At 35.9% G+C, this 20,975-nt stretch overlaps 4 protein-coding genes across 7 annotated transcripts; 2 read left to right on the forward strand and 2 right to left on the reverse strand.

The window, feature by feature from the left end:
* Positions 1–680: 680 nt before the first annotated feature.
* Positions 681–6,718, reverse strand: LOC101205371 (histone deacetylase 14). 2 transcript variants are annotated; one of them, XM_004148615.3, is made up of 9 exons: positions 6,510–6,718; positions 5,860–6,104; positions 4,924–4,998; positions 4,426–4,527; positions 3,589–3,660; positions 2,448–2,504; positions 1,983–2,234; positions 1,581–1,762; positions 681–1,341 (listed from the first exon to the last, which is right to left on the reverse strand). In XM_004148615.3, the coding sequence occupies exons 1-9, from the start codon at positions 6,550–6,552 to the stop codon at positions 1,041–1,043; spliced, it is 1,329 nt and encodes a 442-aa protein (XP_004148663.1). In that variant the 5' UTR covers positions 6,553–6,718; the 3' UTR covers positions 681–1,040. The 2 variants fall into 2 exon arrangements, with proteins under 2 accessions (XP_004148663.1, XP_031743012.1); XM_031887152.1 differs by lacking the exon at positions 5,860–6,104 and having other exon boundaries at positions 6,510–6,713.
* A 764-nt stretch (positions 6,719–7,482) lies between these two features.
* Positions 7,483–11,884, forward strand: LOC101205130 (2-oxoisovalerate dehydrogenase subunit alpha 2, mitochondrial). Of its 2 annotated transcripts, none has more exons than XM_004148614.3 (9): positions 7,483–8,075; positions 8,832–8,969; positions 9,040–9,222; positions 9,381–9,538; positions 9,627–9,726; positions 10,110–10,221; positions 10,303–10,442; positions 10,519–10,704; positions 11,574–11,884. In XM_004148614.3, exons 1-9 carry the CDS (start codon positions 7,815–7,817, stop codon positions 11,739–11,741), a joined length of 1,446 nt encoding a protein of 481 aa, XP_004148662.1. In that variant the 5' UTR covers positions 7,483–7,814; the 3' UTR covers positions 11,742–11,884. The 2 variants fall into 2 exon arrangements, with proteins under 2 accessions (XP_004148662.1, XP_031743011.1); XM_031887151.1 differs by having other exon boundaries at positions 7,491–8,075; positions 8,832–8,946.
* Positions 11,885–12,581: 697 nt separating this feature from the next.
* On the reverse strand, positions 12,582–15,702 carry LOC101204881 (SAL1 phosphatase). The gene is made up of 8 exons (XM_004148613.3): positions 15,439–15,702; positions 15,084–15,159; positions 14,521–14,594; positions 14,237–14,442; positions 13,739–13,949; positions 13,550–13,648; positions 13,300–13,453; positions 12,582–13,115 (listed from the first exon to the last, which is right to left on the reverse strand). The coding sequence occupies exons 1-8, from the start codon at positions 15,640–15,642 to the stop codon at positions 12,949–12,951; spliced, it is 1,191 nt and encodes a 396-aa protein (XP_004148661.2). The 5' UTR covers positions 15,643–15,702; the 3' UTR covers positions 12,582–12,948.
* A 263-nt stretch (positions 15,703–15,965) lies between these two features.
* Positions 15,966–20,598, forward strand: LOC101204643. Of its 2 annotated transcripts, none has more exons than XM_004148612.3 (7): positions 15,966–16,297; positions 16,975–17,277; positions 17,648–18,299; positions 18,400–18,599; positions 18,695–18,939; positions 19,118–20,156; positions 20,244–20,598. In XM_004148612.3, the coding sequence occupies exons 2-6, from the start codon at positions 17,009–17,011 to the stop codon at positions 19,906–19,908; spliced, it is 2,157 nt and encodes a 718-aa protein (XP_004148660.1). In that variant the 5' UTR covers positions 15,966–16,297; positions 16,975–17,008; the 3' UTR covers positions 19,909–20,156; positions 20,244–20,598. The 2 variants fall into 2 exon arrangements, with proteins under 2 accessions (XP_004148660.1, XP_031743010.1); XM_031887150.1 differs by having other exon boundaries at positions 15,967–16,297; positions 17,042–17,277.
* The last annotated feature ends 377 nt before the right edge of the window (positions 20,599–20,975 follow it).

The raw sequence follows: 20,975 nt of genomic DNA on the forward strand, positions 1-20,975 counted from the left end.
ATTATTTTCTTATAAAAAAAATACACAGGTGTATCTTAGGTAACACTTACCTTTGTGCATCTCGTCGAGTTGTCCAATCAAATTTTGTCAAGTGAAAAATTATTTTTATTTTTTATGAAATATTTTAATTGTTTTTTTAGGTAAACGATGTGAAAAAAAAATGTAAAAATGACTTCTATTGCAATTCCTTTCTGCTTTGTCAAGTGGAAAGACACCATTTTAGCCACAAGTTTTTTTTTAGTAAACCATTATTAGGTAAGAGTATCAAATCCTTTCACGTGCATAATATACACCCGTAAAAAGAATTACTAGAAAGGTAAATTATTATTAACTTGATTATCCATTTAATTAATGTTAATAAATCAGTAGACATATAACTCAACTGAATAAAGACATATATAATCAACCAAAAGGGGAGAGGTTTGAATTTCAACCCTCATTAAACAAAAACATAAATGATGAGAAAACGCTCATTTGGATCCAAGATTAGACATAGATATAGCCCTATAGGCTTTTTATTTTGTTGATATTTTTCCATTATTAACAGATGCGAAGATGATGCATCGCACATGCATTATTTATTTAAAAGAAGTAGATAGCAAGGCAATCTGTTCCCTCATGAAACAACATGAGGAGGCAGGAGTAATTAGTAGAAGGCCACATAAATATAATTTACAAGATTCAAAAGCTACGAGTTACCAATATTGATCTAATGGCTTCTCCAGAACAGTTGCCAAGGAAAACTTGGTAGAAATTACTGAGAGCATTGGATTGGAGAACAATTTATCTGTTCTTCCACTTCCATCACAGGCCTGCATTCTATGTCTTGGCTCATTGGCCCTACTGTCAGCCCCACCTAAAAGTACATTGGATCAAACAAGTCTAAATCCTCATGTACAACAAGATATGATTGATTTATATTTCCTTTCTCTGAAGACGTGCTCATCAAATATTCATCTTCTAGTTACAAACTTACAATTCAGGTAATCAGATCAACTTGTAATTTATAATAAATTACAAAGAAGTTCATAATTTCAACCTTAAAGTGAATGTATTTGTTTCACTTTCTGGATCACTTGCTTAAACTTCCTTGATGGTTCTTCATACAAGATTGCAGGGTTATCAAACTCTGACGCCATGCTTGGCTCATCAAGAAATGCACGGAACGAATCAGCCACTGAATACGAAAGAGACTCAAGGTTATAACCTCCTTCTAGGAAAAAAATACATCGACCTCCGCATAACTCCTTTGCCAGTTGTTTAATATTGGATGCGAGCATGTAGTATGTTCCGGTCGTGAATTGCAGATTGGCTAATGGATCTAACACATGAGCATCATACCTGCAGATGTAAGTGTCAAGACATTCAGACTGGAACATAATTAATTACTATGAATTTGGAAATCATCATATTAACACACTCGTATACATAATGAATAGAACTTTTTTTTTAGTACAAATGAATAGAATATATGCTTAAACGTGCATGATTAAGAATATATTAACAAAATGTCATTACACAAAAAAGGTTGATTGATGATTCAAGCTTTTATTAAAATTTTCTCGATGTCGGAAACTCACCCAGCAGAGACAAGAATGATATCAGGCTTAAATCTTTGAGCACAGGGTACAATTACTTCATCAAACACCATTTTCATGGCATAATCACCTGAGCCTCCCGGTAGAGGAATATTCAGAGTTGTTCCTTCTCCATCTCCACAACCCACTTCGTCGATTTTACCAGTTCCAGGGTAACTTCCATCCTGAATCAGAAGGGATTAAATTACTAATGACCAACGGAAGTTAATTCTACCAAGTAAAAGAAGGGCAAAGTAGTCTAGGAAACCCCAAGTCTATGCAGTTACTAATAGTCGTGCATTACAGGTTCAAAGTTAATTTTTCATGTCTGAGTTGTTCATGTTTCTGATAATCACGTCAAAGAATGAAATATATATATATACATTGTTCTTAAAGAAAGCTAACTTGGTGAGTCGAAAGGAAGAATATATCTGAATCATCATAGAATGCATCACTTGTTCCATTCCCATGGTGAGCATCAAAATCTATAATAAAGACACGTTTCAATCCATGCACACGTTGAGCATAACGAGCTGCAATAGCTACGTTCCCAAAAACACAGAATCCCATCGGTCCCTTGGGGACAGCATGATGTCCTGGAGGTCTTATCAATGCAAAACCAATTGGTGGATTCTTGTGGGTTTGTGACGCTTTGACCTGAAACCAAGTATAACGGAATATGAAACTTTCAAGTACTTATGAGTTATGCGTATGTGAATGATTGGAAACAGGAACTAAAATCTAGTGTCTCAATGCTTAAAAGTAGAAAGTTCAGAATCTCCCTACAAATTGGCAATTTGGCTAAATATATGGGATAACATACAGAAATTATAATTAAGAAGTGACTAACGTGCTGGGTTGAGACATCACCACTGAGTCAACTAAAGAAATTCCTGCTCCAGCTGCAACTAGTGATTCATTAAATGTCTGCATTGCCAACAGTATCAAAATCTCGTCATGCCAATTGAATTGCTCCAAATAAAAACATTAGTGCTAAATTATCATTCGATATGTTACATATAAGATACTTGCATATAGAACTCCCGGTTGGTAAAACTGGAAGGCTCCATACCAGTGAAAATAATCAGTCCTCACTTGTACAATATGGATCGTTCTCTACCTTACCAATGTGGTACCTTCCCAAGCTAATGTGGGAATTTGTTTGCCTTCCTAACACTCCCTGCTAAGTATAACAGTTTAAACCAACTACCAAGAGAAGATAAAAGGGTAATATAGATGACAGGAGATGTATTGACCAATGGTGGATCCTACACAACTACCAAAAGTGTAGCAACTCAGATCAATGAGTAACTATGGAAATGGGAAACGCCACTAAAGGGAACTAGAACGAGCAAGGCAATGAATGTAAGGTTGGATCAGAAGGTAATGGAGGTTTTCTTTATCCACTCCACATTCATATGAAATCTAGATACAGTTTGTTAAAATCATACTCACCAGGTATCTTTAAAAAAAAATTCTGATCTAATAACTACAGGTTGGAAATGATAATTGACATATTCCAACTGGCTGCACAAGGGGGAGAGTGGAAATGATTTAGTGTTTTTCTGAAGAACATTCCATTGGGATGTTAAGTAGATTCCTTCAAATGGATGGAAATCACTATAGTCCTTGATCTTTTAAGTTTCATGTTATAAAAGTTTAGCCTATTTCAGGGCGCTAATAGCTATGGTCCCAAACTTAAGTAGATTCCTTCAAATGGATGGAAATCACTATAGTCCTTGATCTTTTAAGTTTCATGTTATAAAAGTTTAGCCTATTTCAGGGCGCTAATAGCTATGGTCCCAAACTTAAGGGTCCCGACTTCGTGTATCATAATTTAGCTTAGAGTTCATCGGGCCCTGACTTGACTTCATTAGTGATCACCTTAGGCATACAAGTAAAAGGCTAAGTGGCTATCTTTCTATGTGGAACGCCTAAGTAGAAGACCAGTAATAATAGTATTGTGAAGTATAAACAAAGAAGCAGAAAAAGAGGCAGCAGACAAACTCACAGTGGCAGTGGCATACGTCGGTCCAGAGCCTTCAATTAAAATAAGTCCATCTCGAGAAGCCCTATCCATAGCCTGCAAATATGCAGAAAAAAATAAGAATAAAACAAGACTTTAAAGATGTTACTACATCAAGTATCTTCCTTGGTCAGATCAGTTAACTTCGGCTTGTCTCAAGACTTCTTGGCGTGCTGCTGGATATTCTATTCAAGATTTATCTTAATTGGAATAGTTTTATGCTTCTGGTGCAATCTCGCTACTTCAATGATTTCACTTCACTCACTTTTTTAGCAAAATTGGAAGATTGGATAGTGTATAGTGTATATCTTCCTTTGGTATCTTAATCACAGGAAACTTTTCTGTAACTAGCCTTTTCATGATATTGTGAACAATTGGAAAATTCTCCTTTAGTTTCCTGTAGGCGAGGGTCTTCCCCAGACCAAGGCTGATTCTTTTCTCTCTATTTCTTTAAATACAAACAGGTTTTGTTCCCGATCCACAAAGGGGCAAAGCAATGCACCAAAAATGGGGCACAAAAATTTGACAGGAAAAAAAATCCCAAGGGGCAGAGAAAGACTTGTATTTTCCATGCTCGCTAACTTAAGACGTTGGATTTTTCACCAGAAATTTACAATAATTTGTTTTCAATCCTGTTACCATCTCAATGGATCTACAGGCTTGAAAAAAAACCTCCATGATTATATGTGCACATGAAAGACAGGATTGATATCAGTAAATTCTACAGATATGTTCTGGAAGTGATTTCAAAATAAATTTTACATCAACTTTAGCAATAGAGTGACCCCAAAAAAATGGAAATAATAGATACCAAGAGGATACCTTCTCAAGGCCGGCCACGTATGATTTTGAATGAACACTCACAATGTCATCAACTGAAGCAGGTTTGTAATTTTCAAGTTGAATGACGTTTGAGCCTAGAAACTGCAATACATTGAACCGAAAAATTATCATGAAAACAACTAAGGATAAGAGAAATAAATCATCAAAAATGCAAGAGAGACCGTTAGACAACTCTCTAATGGAACAGAAGTTTATGAGAACAAAAATGTAATTTATTGTACAAGTTAAATGAGCTTTTCCATCCACCAAGCACTAGAAATGAAGAATCAGCTTTCTAGTATTTTACAATATGGGATTAAGTGAGAATTGTTGGTTTCAGAATCTCCTTCCCAGTGTCTAGAATTTCTGGCTTCCAACAGTAGAAAAAAGTACTCGAAATCAGGTCATGTCATTTCAAATTGATGAACGTTTGATTTTACAAAATTATTTTTATATTAAGTAATAAGCTTTCTCGTTGATGGTTGCATAATATTTTACCTTAGGTGTGAGTTCCATATCTTCAAGAGCATTTGCTATTGCAGGAACCCTGAGATGAGATTCTGGATGAGATTCCTGTTACAGAAAATTTAACTAACAAATAAATACAAGAATGAATGTAGGAAAAAGCAGAAAGATTTTGATGGTCCAGTAAATTATAGTTCAAATACAATGTTAATAAGATAGAAATTTCATTTCACAAAATACAACGCTTTCAAGTGAATTAAGCTACCAAAATATTCTTTTCCATGGCTGTGAATCACTGTTATCAGATAAAAATGTTACCGTCCATTTCAACTTAAAAGCATGGATCCAGATATGACACACCAGGGACATGGTGGCAAATCATTTCTAAGAAATCTAAAGCATGAGTATGGCAAGGACTTGTCTATTGAAATGTGTATCATTTTTCTAGGACAAAGAAACTCAAAGTCAATAAGTTTATTGTTTATAAGCGAAACATAAGTTTGATGTATTTCTCTCTCAAAATTTATTATTTTGTCCTACATTATAAAGTGTTTGTTTATTTACAAGTGTTCAATGCATGTCTAACAAATGTTTGAAGACTTATATTGATTTTGTATATTTAGTGTCTAACACATGTATATTGTGCAAACGAGTATCCAGTATGTAAACAAAAGACACGAGACAAACTAAAGTGTTTGTGATTCTTAATCTACAAATCTAGAATCCTAATTTCAAGACTTGAAATGATTTCTTAGCCAGACTGCTTAAGCTAATAGCTTTTTCCAAACAAAGAAAAAAATTATAATTTGACATGGAATATCTGATGAATTTGAGACAGAAGTGATTACTCCAAGGTACTAAGGACCTCCCAAGAAACCATGAACAGTGAATAAAAAACTAAAATTACCATCACATCACTTCTTTGGGAGAAATATTGACCATACAGAGTCTTAAGTAGACTCAGAGTACCTTATTATGACCCGTGGCAGCCGCTATAGAATAAACAATTTTCACGTTATCATAGTTCGCCAGCGGACTGTCATTTAAACTAGTTGAACAGAGTACAGCCCCTCTATTAACTTCCGAACGATATTGTGGTTGTCTCCTAGGTTCAATTCGTAAAGACATCTTCTGCAGAAACGTCGTGTTCGCCGAAGACCAACCAAAAAACTTCCGAATTCCCAACCGGGGATTGACCAAGCAAAGGAAACTCCCTGTTCAAATTTCTCTTCAGAAATTTGTATACAAATAATCGAATAATCTGCTAAAAAGCTTAAGAACAATCATCAAACAAAGATGTAAAAAAGGCTCCTCATTGAAATCGCAACCCCAATATCGAACTTTCGTAAAAGATAGCAACCCTGCTTTTGTGTAAGACTTGGTGAAATCTGAGCATAAGTTTGTTGATCATCAAATAGGTTAATGAACTAAAAACACCAGAACACCCGGAGAAAATCGATTCAAGACGAGGCTTCCACAAGAAGAACCCAGATAGATAAAATCAACTAAAATCCTAATTTTAAAACTGAAATCAAATGCAATCCACCAGAACGAAGAAGACATTAAGAAAACAAATGCATGCAGCAATAATATGAGTTTGTGTGGAGAGAAAGAGATGCCTGCATAACGCGAGGGAGACTGTTGAAGAATGCGAAATTCCATTAGAGAGAGTTAATAAACTGAAATGAACAGTCTAATACAGCTTGGACCAAATATCAGAGGAAGCGGTAAGGTGGAGAAGCCGGAAACATTTCTATCCGCAACGTGGTTCCATTGAAACCCACGATTATTAGCGACAAAATTCGTTGATCTTTAGATGAGTTTCCGTAACTTCTAACTACAAGTTTAACCTCTCACGTACGGCTGCTGAATTAAGCCCTAAAAACTATTTCTCAAAATGATGCCTAACCAAATGAAGAATTTAGAAAATTTGAAAAAATACAGAAAGATCCGATTTTAAGAAAAAATTAATCGAGTTTATGCAACCAAAATTCACATCTCACGTGATAATCACCCATACAACTAAGTACAATTATATTTATTGATATAAAACCTTTTGAAATGATATCAAGCATAAAGTAACGAAGAATATATTAAATGTGAACAATATTATTTGAAAAGTTTGTTCTCCTAAGGTTCGTTACGAGTATATTCAATATCCATCAATCGTAAGTTTATTATGACATTTTCTCGTTTAAAAATGTGTAAAATATGTTGTTGACATATTAGACATAAAATTAAAAATCATAAAATTAATAAATATTTTAAATGTTCCACAATTTACTGCATACACAAATATTTATCATCCATTCGTAACATTTTAACTAGGGGAGAAAAAAATTCTAATGTCAAATTGAAATTAGTCCCTAGTAATTGATGTGACATTTTATTCTTATTCGAGAGTTTTAGGACGTAACTTTATTAATTCAACCATTGCAATATTAAGGATAAGAAGATAAACTTTTTAAAATTAAATCAACAGTAGCCGCTCCATTATACCATATTTACAACTTTGCAAGACTATGAACATAAATGCAAAGTTTCTCATTTTAGATGAGAGAAAAAATGTAACTTCATAACGAGTCGTGAAGAACATGAACAACTACACATTTCTCAGAAAGCAAAAACAACAACAGAAATATAAACATTTTTATTTGTAGAAATATGAATAGTACTTTTTTTTTTTTTTGCTCTCTCTCTCTCTTTTTCTTCAACGGATAGTGCTCATACGATGGCTTCTTATCCGATTGGCTGTGGAGTCTGAAATTAGATAATCATTTCTTTAATGGAATTTAAGGGACTACGTCAGATTGCAACAAACTTACCAAAATCCCTCCTTTCCTTCATTTATCTTACGAACCCCAATAAATTTATGCTATATTCTCCCAAGTAATTCATCAATCTAGAGCACTCTCCGTTCAGAAATGGCTTTTCAGGTGAGAAAAGCAACAACGAAGATCATTCCCCATTTTAGAAACGGGATGGGTTTCTTCTTGGGTCCTCTCGAAATGGGTTTCTTCAACTCTTATTCAACCCATCTTCGTAATACTTCATTTTCTGCTCATAAGATCGGAACCAGAATTTTGGGTTCTGAAAATATGCCTACCCATTTGTTTTCTCGTCGTTTTGAATCGATTAAAGTGGGAAAGCAGTTGAATTGTGTCAACGATGATCGTGACGATCAGGTAGAATACACTATGATATGGTCAACTTTGATTAGTTTCTTCCAATTTCATATTTCATATTCTTTGTTTTTATAACCCCATATCGTTTTAGATAAGATACCTCTTAGTTTTTTAATCTTTATGTTGACGAGTGAGATTGTGTTCTTGTGATGACTGCATCTCTATAATTATTTTTCTCAAAATGGGATCTGATTGGTTGATAATGTAGCTTTAGACTTTGAACTGTATTTTTTTTTTCTTTTCATTCTGCTTGTCAACTCCCTCCTCTTTAGTGTATGTTAGACTTTGAGACATTTCTATTTGAACTGAGAGAGATATTAATAAGTAAAACTTTGAGGGAAATTTCTGTTTTTAGAGTGCGCCACCCCCCGAGTTACATGTCAATATGGTTGTTCTTCCACTTGTGTAGTGTGGAAGGTGGAAAATGTATGCCAAAAAAGAGCAGAAAAAGAGATTACTTTGTTCATTGAGATAATGTATTTTGGAAAATATGCATTTCAAAAAGAGGAGCCAAGCAACCAATAGCAAAAAGGTGCTCCAATCCAGTAAAATAAGGTCTAGAAGGTTAATCGTGAAAAGACCTCTTCACCGATGCGCAAAGAGAAAGATAGAATCTATCAAGGTCAAACATCGCTCTGCTATTTCTCCTGCCATGCTCAAATAAAGACATCCTCTCAAAGTCTTATCTTAAATTTCTCTGTTCTTACCAATTGTGAACAAGTTCATGATATTCAACAATATTCCATTATGTGCAAGGTTTTGGAGTTCCCAGGAGGAAAGGTAAAATTTACTTCTCAACTGAGTTTCATCCCTGATCGCGAGGAGGAGCGGATACCTTGCTTTCGGGTTCTTGATGACAACGGCCGTCCTTGTATGTACAGTAATTTTACACAGGTAATTGTATGCTGAAAATGCCCCAACTCCAAGTGCAACGATAGTTATTTATGTAGTTCCTTTCATTTAGGTAAGCAAGGAGGTCGCTATGAAGATATACCATGACATGGTTACCCTCCAAACAATGGACACGATCTTCTACGAAGCGCAAAGGCAAGGAAGAATTTCCTTTTATGTGACCTCCCTTGGAGAAGAAGCAATCAACGTTGCTTCTGCCGCAGCACTGTCATTGGATGACCTCATTGTTCCACAGGTTACTTCATATCTCCACCTCGTCATCCTCCTTAGTAATAGGAGTACATTCTCATCCTCACATGGAAAGAACACTCTTTGCTTACACTAACATCTTATCTAATTAGTTCACATTTGTGAGATTGGTAATTCTTAGTGTAATTCTCCCATGTCATACAGTACAGGGAGGCAGGAGTGCTTATATGGCGTGGTTTCACTCTGAAAGAATTTGCAAGCCAGTGCTTTGGAAACAAATATGATTATTGTAAAGGGAGGCAGATGCCTGTCCATTATGGGTCTAAGAGACACAACTACTTCACTGTAGCATCAACAATTGCGTAAGATTTGAGCTCCATATGTCAAAACTTTTAACCAGATATTTTAACACTTCGAATCTTATTACTCGTATTTTACTTCAATTTCTAGTTCTCAAATTCCTCATGCTGTTGGTGCTGCATATTCAATGAAGATGGATAAGAAAGATGCTTGTGCAGTCACTTATTTTGGCGATGGAGGAACAAGTGAGGTACTGAATACTATGAAAAAATCGTAGTTAGAATGTGTTGCATCTAACATTACCTTTGTACAGAACACTATGAAAAACTCTTATTTGGGTTGCTTGTTGATATTTACTCTATCGGTGTTCGTAGTTTTTATATTTGATGCTTTGCGCTTCTTCTCCTTTTTCATTTTCTTGTCATTCTTTGGGACTAATGTAACTTGCTCGTTAGTCTCGTTTCATTTCATCAATGAAAAAACTTTGTTAACCTTACCTCTGTAGAATTTTTAGGAGATAAGCAAATAGAAAGTCATTCTACTAAATCTGGTTGAGTCTATGGAGTAATATTGTGTACTCTGGCTTGTTACAAGGTTGATTTTTCTGTTGTTTCTTTTATCATGTTACATTAGGGAGATTTCCACGCAGCTTTAAATTTTGCCGCAGTTTTGGAGGCACCTGTTATCTTTATTTGCCGGAACAATGGATGGGCGATCAGTACTCCTATTTCAGACCAGTTTCGAAGTATCTCATTCTTCTCAGTATTTCCAGTTGTGAAAAATGTATTATGAAATCTAGATTTTGAAGTGTTCAATTATTGTGCAGGTGACGGGGTGGTTGTAAAAGGCCAGGCTTATGGAGTTCGCAGTATCCGTGTAGATGGCAATGATGCACTTGCTGTATATAATGCAGTTCGAGCTGCTCGAGAAATGGCAATTCAAGAACAGAGGCCAATTTTAATTGAGGTAACAGGTGTACACAAACTCTCTCTCTTAATATGGATACCTTTGATGATCTGGTGTCTTTTGTTTTCATTAACAGGCTCTCACTTATAGAGCTGGACACCACACGACATCAGATGATTCGACCAGGTATCGTCCAGCTCAGGAAATGGAATGGTGGAGAGTTGCAATGGACCCTGTCTCTAGATTTAGGAAATGGATTGAAAGCAATGGTTGGTGGAGTAATGAGGCTGAAGCAGAGCTTAGAAGTCGCCTAAGAAAACAGGTATATTTTGTGTTTAGAATAAAGTCTTTTCAACGCCGCACACACACACCTACGTGCACATGCGCGCACACACGAGAGACCACTTCAATCTATGAACAAAAAATTGAAAAACAAGAACAAAAAGGACTAACAAGCGAAGGGAGTTGACCAGAAAGGTTACAAAAACACCATCCAGTGTGAATGGTGGTCAGCGAGGTTAAACACCTTACACGAGAGACCACTTCAATCTATGAAAAAAGAATTGAAAAACAAGAACAAAAAGGACAATAAACAAGCAAAGGGAGTTGATCAGAAAAGGTTACAAAAACACCATCCAGTGTCAATGGTGGTCAGCGAGGTTAAACACCATACACCATCCAATGTCAATGGTGAAATTTGAGTTGAGTTGGCAAGAAACATAGTAAATGAGATAAACAAGAATAGGATATATTCAACTCAAAATTATCATTTGCATTTAGGCTTCTTGAAGAAGAAAGACCTTTTTTTTTTCTCTTTAAAAAACCATTTTTTCAAGACAATAAAAACATATTTTTGAGAGTTAAGTCTTTTTAAGATTTTACAGGAGAATGATCACAAATAACACAAAAAAAAATGAAACTATTTATAAAATATGGTAAAATTTTCAAATGGATTAGAGAGGGTTAGATGAATTTTAATATATTTTGTAAATAGTTTCAATATTTTGCTATTCTTTCAAAATGTCCCACTCTAATACTCAATTAAAATTTTGCAAATACTTTAAAAAGTAGGTTTAAAGAAAAAGAAACGGTGAGTGAACAAAGTGATATATTTTGAAAGTACTTTCATGTCGACCAAATTCTTGTCTATCATGTACGTTTTTAATTCCATGTGTTTTTTGGTTCCAACAGCTATTAGAGGAAATCCAGTTGGCAGAGAGATCTGAGAAGCCCCCTGTGGCAGATGCTTTCACAGATGTGTATGATGTTCCTCCTTCCAACCTCCAAGAGCAAGAGAAGTGGTTAAGAAAAACAATCAAAACACACCCACAAGATTATCCATCTAATTTTCCTCTGTAATTTGTCATTGGGTTTTGAAACACTCTGCCTTAGAAATATGAGAATGGCGGTGCCATTGTTTATGAATAAAGGCCATAAGGCATATTGATCTAATAATTAAGCAAGTGTTTCACTGTTCCTTGGCTTCTATGATTGGAATGTCATAACAAAGTTCTAACATAAATTGACAGATAAAGCTTTTATAAAGGACTGATTTTAATTTCAGTTCAGTTGCAACCTTTGAAATCTTTGCAATATGAAATAAGTGAAGATTGTGGGTGGGGGAGGGTTAAAAAGGTTACATGTCCTAGCATGTGGAATTAAGTTTATCTACAATATTTTAGGTCAAATTCAGTGATTTTACTTTTGTTAAATCTTAAAATTAGTTATTTGAAGGCAATTTTCATCCAAATCGGTTAAATAGTAATAATTTTGATGAAAGAAAAGAAACAATGTAGATATGTTTTCAGAAGTTGGAGAAGCAAGGCATAAACTTTTTTAGTGGAAAAGTACACATTTCAAAGATTTATTGTAAGAACTAAAATAGGAGAAATCTAAAAAAAATGGAGGATGAAAAATATATTTTAGCCAATGTTATTTTAGCCACTGCAGTCTTTACCTATCTCTATTCATCATATTCAATCACAAAGAAAAAAAATATATAAATCATATATATTTCTTACAAATTTTCAATTTGTGATTTAATCACTTGGTAGGGTTATACACTAGATGTATTCATCACCGATGGTTGAGAACTATTTTTTATTTTACACAAACTTCTACAATTTTTTTAAGATCATAAGTACTTTTTTCACTTAGCATTTGTCTCTCCTAGTCGTTACAAACATAGGAAATATCTACTTGGCAGTGAGGAGGCAGGTACTTTGCTTTTATTTTTCAGCCATGAATGTCACCCAATCAACTTACACCTTGCCTACAGTATCTAGTTGTTAGAAAACTTATAAATTAACATCTTTACGATGAAATTTGAATCCATGGCCTCATTCTCTCAGGATGTCACACTTGAGTCTACTGGTATGATAATAAAAGGACAGCATAACCCAAATACAGGAGCTTTATTTTGCTAGATTTTGTTCAGTTGAAGTTCAAAGCGGACAATATCAGAAAAACTGATGTAGTTTCAATTCAGGGAAGAGTTGAGCGGGTTGAAGAAAAGGATTCAGAGCTCAAAACGATGTGAACAGAATCCACTCCAGGGGAAGAAAAATCACAAGGTTGAAGAAGCTGTCTGTTGAAGAGCTTCTTGAACTGCCTTGAGGAGTGATGGCATTAATCTCTGGTTAGTAACAATGATACCCTTGTACAGATCCAAATATCTTCCTTTTGAGAAATCCAGTGCATTCCCAGCTGCATCCGTAACGACTCCACCAGCTTCTGTAAGAATTTTCAGCCAAAACAAAATGTCATAACAAAGCAAAGCACCGTCTGCATATAATGGAATAGAGAGGATCCAGAGAGAAATTAATTCAATATTGTTTTCCCTCAGTTTCATGTTAGTAGTAACGATTCAATAACTAAAGTCTAATAGTGATTTAATAACTCCAATTTTTTGTTTCACCTGTAACAACAATGCATCCAGCAGCATGGTCCCAAATCTTTTCACGGTATCCTTTGTGAGGAAAACGAAGGTATATGGCTCCATCTCCTCGGGAAAGGGCGCCATATTTTGCTTGACTGTCGATTCTAACTGGTGGCGCTTTAACACCAAGATTCTGTTTGGTAAATAATCATCTCAGCCAATGACAGAATAAATTCTTTCAAGGAATAAAACAAACCGGTAGAGATCAAATGTGGACCAAAAGGCATACTTGAGCAATGGAGCTAGTAAGATCATGCAGAGAGTGAGCAGCTTCATATGATTCAAAGAAAGATGCTTCTTCAGGATTTTCAGTAGCACTGACGCTCACCTAAAGTGAAACAAAATACCCCATCTCATTTCAACTTTTCTTTCCAACTCAGCAAAAAATTCCTGAATAAAACTACATCCAATTACGAACCTTTGTTAATGTAGAACCAGTTAGTGACTGCATATATGTTCCCGCACCAATCGTAGAAAAGAAAAGGCAACCAACATCTCCAAGAAGTGAATGCTGATTACTGCTATTAATTGGTCCCAAGGGAAGATTTGGACAGGCTAGGACACCCAATACTACTTTCCCATCATCAAGCAATGCCAATGCAATAGCATACTGGTCTCCTCTTAGAAATCTAAGACACAGAAACATGCACATAATATAGACATATAGACCCATCAATATGAACTCATAAGTAAACATGGTTGGATTAAATCACTCCACCTCATATTTAAAAAAAAAGAAAAAAAAACTAATCATCCTAAGAGTTAATCACATGTAAAGAGACTTACTCAAAGGAGTAGATCTCAAAGTTGCTTCTTAAATAAATAAATGAACAGGTAAAACCCTAACAGATTCTTTGAAGTTACCTGACTATATATCACATTTGTGAATATCAATTACAGGTGCAAAGTAGCTTACCCCTTTGTCCCATCTATGGGATCCAAAACCCAATGCCGACCAGTAGGGCCTCCTTCAGATTTCCCACTGTCAATAGCCCTAAGCACATCTTCTGCTGTTAAGGTTGAAGCACCATACGAGCCCTCGCTGGAAATTGTTTCATTTACAAGTTCTGTAATGCGATGTAATGTTTCCTGGCCACTCTCAGTTCGGAGATCTCCCGAATCCTAGAGACCCCAGACTCCAAAATTATTTTGCTGAACATGTCAAAGAAAATACAATCTCCACACAAACTAGATGCTGACCTCCTCAGCTACCAATGAAAAAGGTTCGGAAGGGAGTTCCCTTTCCAGTACAAAACTAACCAGCGCCTGTGAACCTGGAATGGAAACAAAAGAGCAGTAGAAATCTAGTCAACGATTGTCCTATTAAAATAACTCTTTAAGCATGCATGAGGCAGGATGTATAATTATACACCTTATTCTTGATGCTAGTACATTGGGAAGGGATTTACCAGTCGTAAGTAGTGAAGAGGCAGAAGATAAACTCATAATAATAATGATTTGTATAACTTCCTATAGACATTCAAACTCTTAAATAAATTTCATTTCTTCAATAACTTTCAGGTTCATTCTCTTCTCTGCAGTATTAGTCAAGAATCAAGATATACAGATTGCCCTGGACAACCACGATCGTATGTTTTTTACTCATATGATAAAATAAAATAAGTCAAGATATATTCGGATATTTTGTATCATAAGTTCTAGTATTCTGCCATGATCTAACGACCAGACTAGCTGACTAATTGTCTTGGACTGGGTAATAACAAAATACGCAAACTGAGTGAAGTGATAGAAACTTTACGAACCGTAATCAGCTACGGTCACTGGGCTTCTATCTGATTTGGATTGAACATCAGATTGCAACAATGCCTTCTGCACATTCTGTGACCAGAAACACCAGATATAATAAGCTTAAAGAAGCAATGTATAATTAGTTACAGAAATCCCCAAGAGCGCAAGATTGTAAAAGAAAATTCTCAAAACGTAGGAATTTGAAAAACAAGACCCGATAAAGAAGGATATAGAAATGTACAACAAATTGAGAACTTGGGTTTAGGTCAAAAAGGAATTACAGGAGCAGGGTTCGAATTACACTCTGAATTGCCATTTTCGCTCACAATTCATAGAAAATAAGAAAGGAATTAGAACAAAGAGAATTGCCTGGCAGAGACGAGCGGCGAGAGAGGCGGCTTTCTTGGCAGCGGCGAGCTCCTTCTCATAAGACATTGAACAAACAGCTAACGCAACTGGAGGGTATGAGGGGAAGGAGAAGGAGCTTCTGGTGGTGAAAAAAAGAGAGGTTGAAGGTTTATAAGTAATGGAGGTCTGAACTTTGGGAAAAGTTTTCAACAAATTTATAGCCATCTCCTTCTCTCTCCCTCTCTTCGCCCCTTTCTTTCCTCATTTTAAATCAATTTTCTTTTTCTTTTTCTTTTTCGCCTTCACTGCCTAACAAGAGATTTTTATCTTAAACGTAGATTACCAAATTATCTTCTTTAACTCATGGGCTAACTTGATTTGGGCTTTATTCAGGTCAATGTAAATGGGCCAGCTCAATGGCAATCCCATTGGGCTTAGGGCTCAGTCAGACTGATGATCTTAGCCTGCAGTTTTTTCTTGGTCCAGACCAATGAAGAAGATGATGATTTGTGCCATTTTTTTCTTCTCTAAATTTGTTCAAATAATTTAATTCATTGCTTAGGGTACACAGTTTATTACTCAAACATCTTCTTCCTTTAATTCATGTTCTGTTTTTGCTCTCTTTCTCATCCATTCTCTTCACTCTGCTCTCCTCCTCTGTTTCTACTCTTTGTCAACTTCGACTTGTTTCCAATTTAAAGCTTTCATTTCCCAGAAGGAGTAATCGAGCTCTAGTTCTGGGTTCTGTCCCAAATGTGCTGAAGCATGTTCTTCAAACCAAAAACTAGCTGACGATCAGCCAGACCTGCCAAATTTGGAATTCAGTACTCTGGAGATCAGTTGTTGCATTCACAATTCGCGTTTCTAGCTAAGATGCTCTGTAAGGACTCATAAAAGATGAATTGCTGTGGTCTTTTCTCTGTTTTTCTTCTTTACCCAAAATGACCCACGGTTTTGTTTACCATATAGCTCATGTTTGTGCATTATTAGATATGGGATAATGAAACTTGATTAGTCGTTAAATATTTATGTGATTAATTGCTTTTCTTGTAATCTGTAAAAACATTTTAGGAAAAGGTCTTACCCATGTGGAAATAATGGTTTGTTTCTTCTATGAGGAATGGGGTTAAATTTCATTTAAATAATACACGACGCCTTTGGTAGAATATATGAATGGAAAATGAGAATATGTTTATGTGGGAAGAAGTAACCTTACTCCATTAGTTCTTAAGTCATATCTTAATTGGACTGACAGCCCAAAGCCATGTAAGTAAGTTAAGAGTATATGTTATATGAAACTGAGATAGACAAGAACTCAAAAATGATATCAAAATAATGCCAGATGCGGATGCCTCTGGATGTTTTCAACATATATGATTTGAGGCTGGAAATTGCTAATACTAATTAGGGTTGTCATGTTCAAGATGAGGGTGGGCTGGTATGGAAGTTCCCTCGTGGTTCCTGGGAATGGAACACTAAACGCCTGTAGCCTCTCTCTCCCTCTCCTATGATTATATGATTGTGGAATCTCATTCTTCCATGCACTGAGTTTTGCAGATTTCTAGGAATTGGAGTTTGAAGCTACATTTCGATGGCTATCGTTGAATCAATTCTTGATCTTCAGGTACAAGATCCGCCTGAGGAAGAGTTCTATTCAGCTGATTTGACTTGGACCAAGTTTGGCACTGTTGAACACCATGATGAAGTTGCGTTGATTCCTTATGCCCGAGTAGATGCATTTATAATTGGCGAATGTACTAATATAGAATGCCCGACCCGGTTTCACATTGAGAGGGGAAGGAAGCGATCGAGGGGTAGCTTGAAAGAGTTCAAGGATGACGAATATTTGGAATATCGACAGTAAGTTTCACAGCAGTTCTTACGGTTCTTATTTTTTTCCACTCTTTGTTGCTCACTAAAAAAATAATTTTAAAAAACCAAAAAAAGATGAGTTTTTTTTTCTCAGCAAAATACATTACAAAGTATTTCTAGCATCATGTGATTGTGAACAGTGCATGAAGCTGGGTATAGTTGAAGAAAAGTTCAGCAAATTAAGATTTTAAATTTTCATATAGAAAATTTTAGCATGAGTTTTTTTCTTTTAAAAAAAAAAAGAAGCAATGTTCCTACAAAGTAACCCTTAAATAAAATAGGTTTCCCTCATTGTAGCTTTCTATAAACTCTTTAATTTCTTTCAATGACACTCTGTCCCTTTTATGCATGTGTGAAGATATTGGTGTTCATTTGGTCCTGAAAATTATGGTGAAGGTGGAAGTATTTTGCCTAGTAGAAGATATAGGCTTAACACTCGAAATCGTGCTGCTAGACCTCAATCAATGCGAGGTTGTACCTGCCATTTTGTTGTTAAGAGACTATATGCTCGTCCATCTCTGGCACTCATAATATATAATGAGAGGCGTCATGTGAACAAGTCTGGCTTTGTATGCCATGGGCCATTTGACAGAGAGGCCATTGGCCCTGGTGCCAAAAAGATTCCATATATTTGTAATGAGATCCAACAACAGACAATGTCAATGCTTTATCTGGGAATTCCTGAGGCAAACATTGTTGAGAAACATCTTGAATGTCTTCAGCGATACTGTGGTTCAAATGCAAAAGCAAACAGTCTTGCTTCTCAGTATGTTCACAAACTTGGGATGATCATCAAACGGTCTACCCATGAGCTTGATCTGGATGATCGAGCTAGCATTAGCATGTGGGTTGAACGCAATAAAAAGTCCATATTTATTCATCAGGATACTTCAGAAGATAATTCTTTCATTCTTGGTATTCAAACAGAGTGGCAATTGCAACAGATGATTCGGTTTGGCCATCGTAGTCTCATTGCTGCTGATTCAACGTTTGGCATTAGGAGGCTTAAGGTGATTGGACTTGCCCTAGAATTTACAAAAACTTATGGATATCAGTCACTTCTGATTTTATCTAAAAATTGTAGATGTTTCATCTTCCTTACGTGTGCAGTATCCCCTGTGTACACTTCTCGTGTTTGATTCTAGACAGCATGCACTCCCTGTTGCATGGATCATCACTCGCAGCTTTGCAAAATCAGATGTATCCAAATGGATGAAAGCCTTACTTGATCGGGCTCAGTCTGTAGAGCCTGGATGGAAAGTTAGTGGGTTTTTAATTGATGATGCAGCCACAGAGATCGATCCTATCATGTAGGTTCACCAATCTTTCTCTGTTTTCTCTTTTTCCCTTTCTCAACTCTGTGTAGCTTAAACATAGTTCTAACTAACATGGTCTCATTTTTCAGGGATATATTCTGTTGTCCTGTGCTTTTTTCCCTCTGGCGCATTCGTAGGTCATGGTTAAAAAATGTTGTTAGGAAATGCAGTAGCATTGAAGTTCAGAGGGAAATATTCAAGCGGCTGGGAAAATTAGTGTACAGTATCTGGGACGGAGTCGATGCTTCAGTTGTCCTGGAAGAATTTACCCGTGATTTTGTTGACCAAACTGCTTTCATGGAATATTTCAAGGGTTGTTGGGTGCCAAAGATTGGTTAGACTTCTTCTATTTCTATTTCAATCTGTCCCTGCCCTCAGTGAAAAATAACTCAAAGTAATTGATGAAGTACTTCCGTTTGGAGTGCTAAATATTTTAACAATTGATGGAAGGGTACCTGTTTATGGACCTGGCCTTAAATATTCTTTTTGCTAATATTTTTCTACTGTTACAGAAATGTGGCTTTCTGCGATGAGAGCTTTTCCACTTGCAAGCCAAGAGGCATCTGGTGCTATTGAGGCCTATCACATGAAGCTGAAGGCAAAACTGTTTGATGACTCGCATCTCGGTGCTTTCCAGAGGGTGGATTGGTTGGTTCACAAGTTGACCACTGAATTGCATTCAACCTACTGGCTAGATCGCTATGCTGATGAAAGTGATTCGTTTCAAAATGTCAAGGAGGAGTATATTTCTTCTACTTCTTGGCACCGTGCACTTCAAATACCAGATTCTTCAGTTACCTTGGACGATGAAAACCACCTGTTTGCCAAAGTTCTGAGCCAAAAGGACACCAGTATTTCACACGTAGTTTGGAATCCAGGGTCGGAATTCTCATTTTGTGATTGTTCTTGGTCGATGCAAGGAAATCTTTGCAAACATGTAATCAAGGTGAATATGGTATGTGAAAATTGTCCGAGTTACAAACCTTCCATGTCTTTTCAATCATTTGAGGAGATATTGATGAATATGTGGAAACTACCAATGGATGATTCTGTTGCCTTGGATGTGTCAATGGCTTGGACCCATCAGATTCTTGATGAAGTTCAAAAACTAGTTGAATTAAATTCTTCAAATGATATTAGCTCTGTGGTAAACAAGCTGCCCTTGAAATGGGCTTCTGGGAAGGGAAGAACCAGTTTTAGAAAACCGTCATCTACCATTCCTTTTCCATCGGAGTCCAATACTGTCAAAAAGGCCATGCAAAAAAAGAACCAGAAAAGGAAAAGATTGTCATCAATAAGATAAATTGCCCTACCTGTTTGCTGTTTTATTCCCGTTTGAAAACTATTGACACTGGGTTCCTTTCAATACTTTGATTTTAACTCGGATGATTGTACAAGGTCTGGTGGCTTATTGAGTAACTTAACGTCAAAGTATGCTCATTTAACAAGCACAGATCACAACTAGCACAGCCAAGATTAACTGGACCTCGCTCATTATGGCATGAATATGTCCTCCACACGAAGGTGGATCTCTCGAGTTTTGCCATAGAGGTCAGACTTGTAACGTATTCAAAACCATTCAAAACTCTGCTTGCCATCTGCATTATGCTCACATAGTTTATGTTTTATCCTTTTCAGGTCCTTTCCATACACTTCAATTTACCAGAGATCATTTATATGAAAGCAATCCTATTTTGTTGCATTACATTCAGATTTGATGCTCCCAAATTTTGCAGGAATGTGTATATAGAAACATTGTTAATATGATCGTTTTAGGTAGCTTGGCTTGAACGTGAGGAGAATTATTTGGCTAGCAGTTTTTTGCCATGGTGATTTACTGATTTTAGGTAGTTACTCCAGAAACCATTACTCTGATTTTACAGTGGTTGAGAGCCTAGTTTTTTGCCAATAATATATTGAAGGGAATACACATTAACTGATGTACTTGCATTCATTCCAATTGCTGAGAAAATAAAGTTAAAGTTGCTAGCAAGTTTTATTGGTTCTTTAGCTTGTTTAGAAGTTTTCTATAAGTTGGGATTTGAATTATTTTTATACTAGTAAATTTTCCTTTTCACTCCAAAGACATTTTTCTTTTTGGAGTAATTAGATAATCTCTTTGATTAATTTGGATACACTGAAAAAAAAAATGTTTTCAAAATTAACACTGATCGTTTGGATCACAAAATTGTTTAAGGATCTCTTTGATGTATTTTCAAATTCAATAAATTTGTGATTTAATCAAATTTAATAATAAAATTGAAGTTTGCCTTTACGAAGAACCGAAATTTGAAGCACTCATTCAAGATTTCAGAGTGGGTCCAAAATTGAAGGTCGCCATAGAAATTTCCATGTCCGAAAGCCCTAATC

Source organism: Cucumis sativus, chromosome 6 (genome assembly GCF_000004075.3).
Source record: "Cucumis sativus cultivar 9930 chromosome 6, Cucumber_9930_V3, whole genome shotgun sequence".
NCBI lineage: Eukaryota > Viridiplantae > Streptophyta > Magnoliopsida > Cucurbitales > Cucurbitaceae > Cucumis > Cucumis sativus.

Bases quoted from the DNA above. Each gene is read 5' to 3' on its own strand.
- LOC101205371 (XM_004148615.3), bottom strand. From the start codon at position 6,552: ATGGAATTTCGCATTCTTCAACAGTCTCCCTCGCGTTATGCAG. The intron at 3,661-4,425 runs GTATCCTCTTGG...GCATATTTGCAG, and splicing joins ACGTGGCCGGCCTTGAGAAG to GCTATGGATAGGGCTTCTCG. The intron at 2,505-3,588 runs GTGAGTTTGTCT...TTGGCAATGCAG, and splicing joins CGACGTATGCCACTGCCACT to ACATTTAATGAATCACTAGT.
- LOC101205130 (XM_004148614.3), top strand. From the start codon at position 7,815: ATGGCTTTTCAGGTGAGAAAAGCAACAACGAAGATCATTCCCCATTTT. The intron at 8,970-9,039 runs GTAATTGTATGC...CCTTTCATTTAG, and splicing joins TGTACAGTAATTTTACACAG to GTAAGCAAGGAGGTCGCTAT. The intron at 10,443-10,518 runs GTAACAGGTGTA...TTTCATTAACAG, and splicing joins AGAGGCCAATTTTAATTGAG to GCTCTCACTTATAGAGCTGG.
- LOC101204881 (XM_004148613.3), bottom strand. From the start codon at position 15,642: ATGGCTATAAATTTGTTGAAAACTTTTCCCAAAGTTCAGACCTCCATT. The intron at 13,950-14,236 runs GTAAGCTACTTT...TCTGTGTCTTAG, and splicing joins CCCATAGATGGGACAAAGGG to ATTTCTAAGAGGAGACCAGT. The intron at 13,116-13,299 runs GTGAAACAAAAA...AAATTCTTACAG, and splicing joins TGGATGCATTGTTGTTACAG to AAGCTGGTGGAGTCGTTACG.
- LOC101204643 (XM_004148612.3), top strand. From the start codon at position 17,009: ATGGCTATCGTTGAATCAATTCTTGATCTTCAGGTACAAGATCCGCCT. The intron at 17,278-17,647 runs GTAAGTTTCACA...GCATGTGTGAAG, and splicing joins GAATATTTGGAATATCGACA to ATATTGGTGTTCATTTGGTC. The intron at 18,300-18,399 runs GTGATTGGACTT...TTACGTGTGCAG, and splicing joins TTGGCATTAGGAGGCTTAAG to TATCCCCTGTGTACACTTCT.